The sequence below is a fragment of the Branchiostoma lanceolatum genome, chromosome 9 (genome assembly GCF_035083965.1).
Source record: "Branchiostoma lanceolatum isolate klBraLanc5 chromosome 9, klBraLanc5.hap2, whole genome shotgun sequence".
NCBI classification, from domain to species: Eukaryota; Metazoa; Chordata; class Leptocardii; order Amphioxiformes; family Branchiostomatidae; genus Branchiostoma; species Branchiostoma lanceolatum.
In genome coordinates this window covers 18,104,242-18,115,622 of record NC_089730.1, presented here as the reverse complement: position 1 = coordinate 18,115,622, position 11,381 = coordinate 18,104,242, and the positions used below count along the sequence as shown (strand labels likewise).

Below are 11,381 nucleotides of genomic sequence, written 5' to 3'. Positions count from 1 at the left end.
GTTCTGTTAACTATAGCCCGAATCATGGCACAAGTCTACGCCATCCACAATAGAAAACTATCGGGATAAAAATGACTGCGCGGTTATGCATACATACGCATGAGAGGCAGCCAGACAATCATGTCTATGTCTATTCAACAGGTGACGTCACGCAGGGCACGACTTCGATGTTGTTTACATCAAACTCAGCCGCATTTTTTTTTTTCAAATGATGAAATTTTGGCAAACCGTTGGATCCTCAAGGATCTACCAATCACAGCTGGCTATACAAAGACCGTATGGTTTTGTTTAAGTCACAATCTCAAACAAAGCATTTGCACCTTCAATAAAAAAAGATATCACTTAACCCTAAGCTAATGATCGTAAATCATTAGTTTCAAAATTGAGCCTTTTCAAAATAACATCCTTAAGACTTAAGTGAATTGCAGTTTTACTAGTTTTAGTCCTTTTTTTGATAAATCTGTCAATAGTAAAACTGAAGGGAGTGAGATGCTGAAGCTTTTGTGTGTGCATGTGTGTCTGTCTGTCTGTGTCTGTTTATGACCATATTAACAACAAAAAAGGTTATGTTTGCAAGGGGCAAGGGGAAGTTACAAAATCTACAAACTGACATTTAATTTAAAAACTGTAAAATTTTTAAAAATTATCTTAATATTGGAGCTTGAACATACATGCTAGATACAGGACTCACAGAACATTATTTCAATTTCAAACAAATTTAATGACACTTTGGAAGCTTTGCCATAAATAAAGCTGTAACTAAAGTAAGCATTTCATTCTGAGACATTTTTACTTTTTTACTAGTACCATTCTCACACAATTCTGATCAATGTCTGACTTTATATAGCAACAGGTAAAAAATCTAAACAAACATGATTTCGCAGAAACATGACTCTAATGTTGCATAAAACATGACTAATCTTGTTACATAAAAACAAGACTTCTGTGCAAGCCAGTGGGTGTCCTTTTAGTTTAAAAAAAAACATCCTTGAGTCTTACCTTTAGATATTCAGTATGTGGCCATGGGAATATCTATCACAAATGCATGAAAATCGTGATTGAGTCACAGCATCGAGGAAAAGCTAGAGATATCACCAACATTTTACATGGCGCATGAAGTTGATGTCTAATCAACCACAAATTTACATACTGCCTGTGCTACCACTGCCTTCTTGCTGATAGACAAAAAGGATATCTTCGTCCGTACCGTAACTCTTTCTGGCGTCTTCAAAACTCTGAAGTGTACAACAGCACAGGTCCGTAGCCAGTCCGGGGTTTCTGTACAAGATCCCTTCTTCGCTGTACCCACAAACAACAATGAAATGTCCCTGGTAGCCGGACTTGTCAGATTTGTCTTTGTCGACTTCTATAGATTTCCCCTCCTTTTCTGTGCCCTCTTGTTGTATAGTGCGAGATTTCTCTTCCGATGTATGGCTATGCTCAGACTTAGTGTTGTTTTGATCTATAAGGCTGTCACCTGAGGTTTGTGCAACAGCGTCTACATTTTTGACAGGATGTCTTTCTCCTAATGGCACATTTGCATCTTCTTTCACATCTTTAGAGTCAGGAGGGTTCTTGCCACTCGTAATCTCTTTCTCGTTTGTTTTGTAGGCCACGAAAACTTCTTCTTCATCTAAGCTTTCGGATAAGCAGGAAAACAACACGTAGCAAGGCCAGCAACAGCAATCCTTACTCTCCTTGCACCAAACACAGTGGAGTTTAGAGGAGTCCACCAACACAATGGCAACGTTCCCCTCCGTTAGATGATCCCGTATGTGTTCTATGGTTACAGCCTTTTTCTCTGTACGTATTCCCAAGGACGCTGCGTTGGTAAACAGGCGGTTAACTCTTTGTTTATCTTTGTCGAAGTGGTCAAGATAGTAGCTCTCTTGTTGGTACCCGTTGTCCACTCCAAGAGTTAGCGTACACAGGAGATGGGGGACGTCAAAGTGGGCCATGATACGAGCTAGGTCGACGGTCCACACGCTGCAGCCGAAATCCATCTTCTCACAGAGGGCGCGGAAAGTGTCAGCAGACGGCGGTGATTGTAGGACGTGTTGGAGGACCATTTGGGAGCACGCCAGTCCGCAGTCCCACTCCGAGTGTTGCTGTATGTGTGGGACGTTTAACAGTACTTGTTGTGCACGTGCTCTAGCTGTGTGTTGGCTTCCCTCGTGGCGAGGACTGTTGTTGGATGAAGAGTTAGTAAGAGGCGGTGTATTAGAGGGAGGTTTGTTGCCGGGGCGACAGTTGTCCTTGTCCCTTTGCTCGGTGGACTCTTCGACATCATTGTGCAGTTCATCCATTTTAAAATTCATCAGAAACACTATACAGCAAACAGAACCAAAACAACCCTTGCCGACTCTTGGGAGTTGGTAGATATTGGAAACTGCTTCAGTCTGCAATAATACATACAGAAAAATGACAAGTGTCAATACATTTTGAAACTCTCTGATACTTCCTGAAATTTTCGTAAATAAGAAAAGAGATCGAATTATTCGTTGTTAAACTTGTTATGATTATTATTATAATGAGTAACCAAAAATCAGTGTCCATACTTAAGGCTACACATGTAAAATGTCCAATTTTGCAAAAAAATCAAGGCGAAATATGAACTTTTAGTAAGACTGCCCCCCTCCCCCACATGTTGTCGTCGCCCCCCTCCCCCAATTTTGTCGATGTCGGTCTGTTGACCAATTCTCCTTCATATGATTTGAACCAAAGACACTGCAGCGTAGTGAAAAAGTTATCAAGAATCAAACTATAGTGCCAGAAACATCAATTCGCCGATACTTACTCTAAACTTTTGAGATTTTGAACATATCCCAACACGAGCCAGCCAGCCGGTGTTTAGTTGGTTTCACTTCTGCAGTACTCCTCCATTCCGCTACGCGTCTCTAATGAACTATTCGTTTTCAGGAAGTCAACTTTTGAGGGCAAAGGCTTAATATTTCCTAATATCCTTGGGAAGATAGCTATAGGGAAAAAATAATCTAGAAAGGTTGGCGGATGATACATTATAAAATCTTTACCTTTCGTAAAAAAAAAGGAAGACGTCTTTTGTATCATGACGTTTGTCTTTATTATTCGTTGCGTATACGTGTAGTATTCTTGATCGGGTACTAACCGCAGTCTATTATCAAAGCAACACTTTAGTGCAAAGTTATTGCTCCCTCAGGTGCCGGAGCACTAGCCTGAGTTCCAGCCTTTTTAGCTTCCGTACGCTACCCAAGCTCCGATACTGGCCGGCAGCGGAGCTTCAAGGTAGTGCAGCGGAGTTTGGGTAGCGGACGGAAGCTAAAACTGAGGCTGGCACTCAGGCTAGCGGATCACAGCTTCCTTAAACTTGGCAGGTAATTCGGTGATGTCTGCAATGTCCTGTGGAAGTGAGTTCCAATCTCTCACTGTCTGAGGGTAGTAGGAGTATCTATAGCAGTCTATGATGAAACGGTAGAGTCATGTCATTATTTTCATGATTGTGTAGCGATTGGCTCGGGGCAGGCATCAAGCGAGGCGAACGGCAGGGCTACTTTGTATTGCCTTGCTTTCTGTAATATTGTAAATAATACATATTCTTCTGTTTCCTAACGTATCCTATCCCAAGTCAGATACTAGTTTAGTGCTCCTGTCATGTGTATCATAGTGTAGTATGAACTTGTAACAAAGCTGGCAGCTCTTTTCTGAACAGCTTCTATCTTTGAGATTCACGGTGTAGCCGGTAGCGATTATGCTTTACGTTGATCCAACAAACTTTATTAATGGTCCCTTGCTAATTGGTTGGACTCCCCTTAATCGATCAAACAATCGATGAAGCAGAAACACTGGTAACGAGGGCGCTGAATCCTCCCCAGGTGTCCTCTCTGTCCGTCACGAAGTGCAGGGCGAACCTCGTGCCTGACGGAAATGTTGTCCCGGGAGAAAATGCCTGCCCGCAATAGCGCTGGGAGGGCGGGGCTCCAAGCGGTCTGAAATACAATATGAAATACAAGATAACGGTTACTCAAGAAACTGGATAAGATTTGGAAACGGTCGGACGTTTAAGAGAGCGTCCGCTGTCTTTGATTAGATTTATCTAAGTACGGCGGTAAAAAAAAACTGAGTACAGCCAGGCCTGCCCAACTAACCGAAGGCTATTCAGTGTTAGCCCTGGTAACTGAACAATATACAAAGTAAGTTCAATACAAACTTTCACAAAGCACATTGTCTAAATTGATGAAAACATTTGTGACTTACGGACAAACTTGAGTCTTACCGTTTCCAAGCGTCTGACTCTGACTGTTTTCAAATTTTATACAGTTGCTTGAGTAGATGTTACCTTGCTTATCTTATTGCCAGCATGTCTTACATGTTGTACCTCCATCGACGTAAAAGATGAAATACTTCTTAGTAGTTGGTTGTTGTTGCTGTGCTTTTTTATGATCAATAATTTAAAGTGTTACCTGTGTGACATATGTACAGAAAACAACATGAATTCAAAAGTAGATAGTGAAGTCACATGATTTTCTTGACGTACGCATGAATTTCCAAATAATCATCCGTGCATTCACTGGCGTTGTCGTTTGAAGAGCTGTCCGGCAGGTCAAAGTTCAGAATAGTGACGTGCAAGGCGTACCCTGGGTCTGTGGTGATGACGTACCAGCAGTCCAGGTTGGAGGGGTACAGTTTGGGGTAGTCGTGGGAGGTGATGATGTCTATACCTGCACCAGGAACGTAACGGTCTACCCTGCAGTCTGCAAGAACAGTAGAAGATGAATTGTCTTATATCCACAGCCACCGTGAGAAAACTATTCTCCAAACAGGAGTTTCGATCGGAGGGCTGGAGTAGTAGTGGCCGGGATTTTTAACGCTGCCCTCTATTCCTTGGAGAGAGAGAAACGTTAAAAATCCCGGGCACTACTAGCTCCAGCCCTCCGATCGAAACCCCTACTTGGAGAATACCAGAAAACCACCACATAGGCAATTTTTTGTGAATGTTCATAGCAATGCATCCGTCATTACTAGAGAATCTATTCATATTGTAGATTGTACGTTGTTAATATGACTTTTTGGTGTGGAGAAGGAGGAGGAATGGTGAAAGCTTCAACAACCTGTTACAGGCACCACTAGTGAGGCCGCCAGTGTTGTCGGCGGCATGTCAGTGGTCTCCCGGCTAGATGTAGACGGGTTTTGGTAGTCAGTGGCTGTCGTGGTACCAACCGTGGTCATCTGAATTGTGCTTGGCTCTACACTATAAGTGCTGCCGGTGGCGGTACTTGCGCTGGTCATCTCCGGATCAGTTTGTACCGTGACGCTAGGGGTCGCTTCTGACGTCGTGTAAGACAAAGCGGTTGCCTCTTCAGTGGGGGGAAGGGTGTGGATTGGCTCCGTCAAAACTGTCGTCGGTTGCTCTGTTGTGGGCTCTGCTAAAAGATGTTGATATTCCTGTCTTTATTGACATTTCACAATGTGTTCCATGATATTTTCCGGTGAAGTTGGGTGAAATGTTAACCGTTGACGCTTGAGACAAAAATTACAAACCTGTACAATTTCATACATTCAGAAACATCTTTCAAGACACGCGTAAACACACACATCATTTAATTCCCATTTTGTTTATTAAATTACAACAAAATCAAATTGCTTGCAATAAATTTTCCACATACCTGTACAGTTGAAGCCGTCCCCGCTGTACCCATTAGTACAGTTACAACTAAACGACCCGTCCGTGTTGGTGTAGGCGGCGTTGTCGTGACACGGAGAGGTCATGCACTCATCGATATCTGTGGAGGATGTAGAGTACACATACCGGTATGTTACTAGGGTCTTTTCGAATGTATTTACTTAACACCGAAGGCAACTGAGCATCGGCAACAGAAATGACAACGTGCAAAATACTTTGGCAATTAGGTTTCTAAGGCATTAGTATTTTCAATCTCGTCATTCATTCATAATACTCGTCCCAAAACAGCTCTTATGAATGCCCTTATTTTTTTGTATAAGCGGTAAGTAACTTTTCCCAATGCCATATTCTTCTGAATGATATTCCTAATGAAATTAAAAGTTCATTATCTAAAGTAAGGTATAGAGCAAATTACGCACCTGTACAGTTGAATCCGTCTCCTGTGTAACCGACCGAGCAGTTGCAACAAAAAGACCCGTCCGTGTTGGTGCAGGTGGCCTTGACGTGGCACGGACAGGTCATGCATTCATCGATATCTGAAACCGTACATGTAATGTAATGTAACGTACACGACAATTACTTAGTTTTTTTTAGATCTATACTATAGAAGAAATCAACGTGGACCTGTCACTTTATCAGTCTATAACGTACCTGTACATTCAAAGCCGTTCCCACTGTACCCATCAGTACAGTTGCACACAAACGACCCGTCCGTGTTGGTGCAGGCGGCGTTGTCGTGACACGGAGAGGTCATGCATTCATCGACATCTGAGGAGGATGTAGAATACACATACCGGTATGCTACTGGGATTTTTTCAAATGTATTTACTTAACATCGAGGCAACTGAGCATCGGCAACAGAAATGACCACGTAAAATATACTTTGGCAATCAGATGCTTACGGCATATTTTCAGTCTCTCCTTTCATTCACAATACTCGTCGTACTCCCTTACATCTTTTTAAATTCAAAGTGGTTAATAACTTTCCACCATGCCCTTTTTATTCTAAGTGTATTTCCTGATGAAATGACAAGTTCATTATTTAAGGTATAAAGCAAATTACGGACCTGCACAGTTGAACCCGTCTCCTGTGTATCCGACTGAACAGTTACAAGAAAAAGACCCGTCTGTGTTGGTGCAGGTAGCGTTGTCGTGACACGGAGAGGTCATGCATTCATTGACATCTAGAATAAACAACACGTTAATCAGTTCAATCTCACGCCCCCCCCCCCCAAGTTTGCAAGCCTGCCAGTAAATTTTACATACCTGTACAGATGAAGCCGTCCCCACTGTACCCATCAGTACAGTTACACACAAACGACCCGTCCGTGTTGGTGCAGGCGGCGTTGTCGTGGCACGGAGAGTTCATGCATTCATTGACATCTAGAATAAACAAGACGTTAATCAGTTCAATTTCACTCTTTCATAACGCCCCCCCCCCTCCCCCAGTTTGCAAGCTTGTTAGTAAATGTGTACATACCTGTACAGATGAAGCCGTCCCCGCTGTACCCATCAGTACAGTTACACACAAACGACCCGTCCGTGTTGGTGCAGGCGGCGTTGTTGTGACATGGCGAGGTCATACATTCATCAACGTCTGAGGAGGATGTAGAATTTATACTGGTATTTACTAGCATTAGAAATAACACAGTTTACTGAATATTGTAGTTGACAGCCTGTGAGCAGAAAGTAGCTCGTGATATGCTGTAAGTTGAACGGCGTTTTAAAAGGCATCCAATTCTTTCTTATATTCACGATACTTGTCCACAAAATACTATCATGCATGTTCTGACATTTTCGCAATGTCAAGTGATTAGTAATTTCAATAATGTCTTCATACCTAAGAACGTTCTTGCATTTACTGCTTAAAGACAAAAATTTAAATAGCGCACCTTTACAATTGAACCCATCTCCTGCGTATCCCACCGAGCAGTTACAACAAAACGACCCGTCCGTGTTGGTGCAGACGGCCTTGTCGTGGCACGGAGAGTTCATACATTCATCGATATCTGTAAAATCATGTAAACAAACACGGCATCCATTGACATCTGTAGTAAAGGTAGGCAACAACACACGGCATTTTACTCTTACTTTACTAATTCAAATTACAACCAAGAAAATGCAAACGTGCTAGTGAGTTTTTCCTTACCTGTACAGATGAAGCCGTCCCCGCTGTACCCATCAGTACAGTTGCAACTGAATGACCCGACCGTGTTGGTGCAGGTGGCGTTGTCGTCACACGGAGAGTGCATGCATTCGTTGACATCTAAAATAAATAACACGTTAATCATGTAATTGTAATGTTGAGTGGTCCACAACATCAGCTTGTCTGCCTGGCGATCCACTGTGTATTGAATTGTTGCAATTTCTAGTAAAGGAAAAAAGGAAAACACACGTTAATCAGTTCAATTTCACTGATTCATGCCCCCCCCCCAAGTTTGTAAGCTTATTAGTAAATTTTTACATATCTGTACATTCATAGCCGTCCCCGCTGTACCCATCAGTACAGTTACACACAAACGACCCGTCCGTGTTGGTGCAGGCGGCGTTACGTACGTCACACGGAGAGGTCATGCACTCATCGACATCTGAGGAGGATGTATAATTTATTCACTGGTATTTACTAGCATTAGAAATAGCACAGTTTACTGCATATTGTAGTTGATAGTCGGTATGTACCTGTACATTCCAAGCCGTCCCCGCTATACCCATCAGTACAGTTACAAACAAACGACCCGTCCGTGTTGGTGCAGGCGGCGTTGTTGTGACACGGAGAGGTCATGCATTCATCCACATCTGTGGAGGATGTAGAATACTTTCACTCGTATCTGCTAGCAACAAAAGTTACTGCATATCGGCAGCTGAAATTAGCTCGTGAAATGTTGTCAGTTGAACTGCTTTTTAATAGACATATTATATTCCGTCTTTCTTCTATTCACGATACTTTCCCACAAAATACTATTATGTATATTCTTACATTTTCTCAATATCAAGAAATTAGTGAATTTCAATAATGTCTTCATACGTAAGAAGTAACTAAGAACTTTCTTTGCTTAAAGAAAAATAATGAAAAAGGACACCTGTACAATTGAACCCATCTCCTGTGTATCCGACTGAACAGTTACACACAGACGACCCGTCCGTGTTGGTGCAGACGGCGTTGTCGTGACATGGAGAGGCCATGCATTCATCGATATCAGTAAAATCATGTAAACAAACACGGCATCCATTGACATCTGTAGTAAAGGTAGGCAACAACAATTTTACTCTTACTTTACTAATTCAAATTACAACCAAGAAAATGCAAACGTACTAGTAAGTTTTTCCTTACCTGTACAAATGAAGCCGTTCCCGCTGTACCCATCAGTACAGTTACACACAAACGACCCGTCCGTGTTGGTGCAGGTGGCGCTGTCGTGGCACGGAGAGTTCATGCATTCATTGACATCTAGAATAAACAAGACGTTAATCAGCTCAATTTCACTCTTTCACAACGCCCCCCCCCCCCAGGGTTGGAAGCTTGTTAGTAAATGTTTACATACCTGTACAGTTGAAGCCATCCCCGCTGTACCCATCAGTACAGTTACACACAAACGACCCGTCCGTGTTGGTGCAGGCGGCGTTGTCGTGGCACGGAGAGTTCATGCATTCATTGACATCTAGAATAAACAAGACGTTAATCAGCTCAATTTCACTCTTTCACAACGCCCCCCCCCCCCAGGGTTGGAAGCTTGTTAGTAAATGTTTACATACCTGTACAGTTGAAGCCATCCCCGCTGTACCCATCAGTACAGTTACACACAAACGACCCGTCCGTGTTGGTGCAGGCGGCGTTGTTGTGACACGGAGAGGTCATGCACTCATCGACATCTGTGGAGGATGTAGAGTACATATACCGGTATGTTACTGGGATGTCTTCAAATGTATTTACTTAACATCGAGGCAACTGAGCATCGGCAACAAAAATGACCACGTGAAAAATACTTATAAGGTTTCTAAGGCATTTAGATCTTCAGTCTCTTCTGTCATTCACAATACTCGTCCAAAAACACCTCTTATGTATGCTCTTATTTTTTTTTCTAAATTCAAATTAATAAGAAGCTTTTCATAATGCCAAATTCTTCTGAATGATATTCTTGATAAATGACAAGTTCATTATTAAGATATAGAGTAAATTCCGCACCTGTACAGTTGAACTCGTCTCCTGTGTATCCGACCGAGCAGTTGCAACTAAAAGACCCGTCCGTGTTGGTGCAGGTGGCGTTGACGTGGCACGGAGAGTTCATACATTCATCGATATCTGAAACCATTCATGTAATGTAATGTACACGACAATTACTTTGATTTTTGGAAGTTAATACTATAACAGAAATCAACGTGGACCTGTCACTTTATCAGTCTATAACATACCTGTACAGTTGAAGCCGTCCCCGCTGTACCCATCAGTACAGTTACACACAAACGACCCGTCCGTGTTGGTGCAGGCGGCGTTGTTGTGACACGGCGAGGTCATACACTCATCAACGTCTGTGGAGGATGTAGAATTTATTCACTGGTATTTGCTAGCATTAAAAAGAGCCTAGTTTATTGCATATTGGAGGTAATAGCCATTGCAGCAAAAAGTAGCTCGTGAAATGTTGCCAGTTGAAAGTCTTTTTAACAGGCATTCAATTCTTTCTTCTATTAACGATACTTGTCCACAAAATAATATTATGCATGTTCTCACATTTTCTCAATATCAAATAATTAGTAAATTTCAATGATGTCTTCATCCCTAAGACTTTTCTTTTCTATGTGAGTTTAAGGCTTAAAGAAAAAATTGAAATAGCACACCTGTACAATTGAATCCGTCTCCTGTGTATCCGACCGAGCAGTTGCAAGTAAAAGACCCGTCCGTGTTGGTGCAGGTGGCTTTGTCGTCACACGGAGAGTGCATGCATTCATTCACATCTGTATTACAGTAACGGCACATAAACAAAACGGACATTTAATCGAATTTCTTTCAGATTATAGCAAAATCAAAGCAGAGTTGCCAGTACTGTAAGTACAGTTATACACAAACGAACGTCCGTATTAATGCAGGTGCCTTTGTCGTAACACGGAGAGTTCATGCAATCATCAATATGTGTTAATACATGTAAAGAAAAAAAGACCATTAATTAAATCCTATTTTGCTAATTCAAGTTTTTACATACCTTTACAGTTGAAGCCGTCCCCACTGTACCCGTCAGTACAGTTACACACAAACGACCCGTCCGTGTTGGTGCAGGAAGCGTTGTTGTGACACGGAGAGGTCACACATTCATCGGCATCTTTAAAGAAAAGTACACAATTAAATGTATATGGAAAGAATCCAACGCTAAGTTCAGATACTGCAAGGTGATGCCTTTCTTTATTTAAACATCCAGGATAAACATGTGCTTGTTCCAAAACGAAGCCACAGGAGGGCAACACATCTGATTGCTTCTTTATTGCTTTTTATAGTTGCCTTTATTTTGTAGGACGCGCACATTTTTGGGACAAGACTGGATTATGTCGCAAAAAAATTCACCAACAAGTTGACTAAAATACTTACTAATGCTGTACTTGGCCTTGAACCCTGTCCGTTGAACACTGCCGTCAGTGCGGAACCGAACCGTCATAGTATTTCCAACCGTGCTCATGGTCTGGGGAAGTGTGGATCCACAGAAAGTACCCAAGATCGTGGAATCACTGGTCTGGC

At 42.2% G+C, this 11,381-nt stretch overlaps 2 protein-coding genes across 2 annotated transcripts; both read right to left on the bottom strand.

Annotated features, from left to right (window-relative positions):
• Positions 1 to 773: 773 nt before the first annotated feature.
• Positions 774 to 2,846, bottom strand: LOC136442206 (protein GUCD1-like). The gene is made up of 2 exons (XM_066438949.1): positions 2,798 to 2,846; positions 774 to 2,399 (listed from the first exon to the last, which is right to left on the bottom strand). Exon 2 carries the CDS (start codon positions 2,316 to 2,318, stop codon positions 1,143 to 1,145), a length of 1,176 nt encoding a protein of 391 aa, XP_066295046.1. The 5' UTR covers positions 2,319 to 2,399; positions 2,798 to 2,846; the 3' UTR covers positions 774 to 1,142.
• A 475-nt stretch (positions 2,847 to 3,321) lies between these two features.
• LOC136442642 (nephronectin-like) lies at positions 3,322 to 6,181 on the bottom strand. Its single transcript, XM_066439586.1, has 6 exons — positions 6,079 to 6,181; positions 5,643 to 5,759; positions 5,088 to 5,402; positions 4,514 to 4,730; positions 3,803 to 3,965; positions 3,322 to 3,408 (listed from the first exon to the last, which is right to left on the bottom strand). Exons 1-6 carry the CDS (start codon positions 6,179 to 6,181, stop codon positions 3,322 to 3,324), a joined length of 1,002 nt encoding a protein of 333 aa, XP_066295683.1.
• Between the last annotated feature and the right edge of the window lie 5,200 nt (positions 6,182 to 11,381).

Excerpts from the sequence above, each read along its gene's own strand:
- LOC136442206 (XM_066438949.1), bottom strand. The coding sequence starts at position 2,318 with ATGAATTTTAAAATGGATGAACTGCACAATGATGTCGAAGAGTCCACC.
- LOC136442642 (XM_066439586.1), bottom strand. The coding sequence starts at position 6,181 with ATGACCTGTCCGTGCCACGTCAAGGCCACCTGCACCAACACGGACGGG. Across the intron at positions 5,760-6,078 it reads AGACGGATTCAACTGTACAG|ATATCGATGAGTGCATGACC; the intron begins GTGCGTAATTTG and ends CATCCTCCACAG. Across the intron at positions 4,731-5,087 it reads ACTAGTGGTGCCTGTAACAG|ACTGCAGGGTAGACCGTTAC; the intron begins GTTGTTGAAGCT and ends CTGTTCTTGCAG.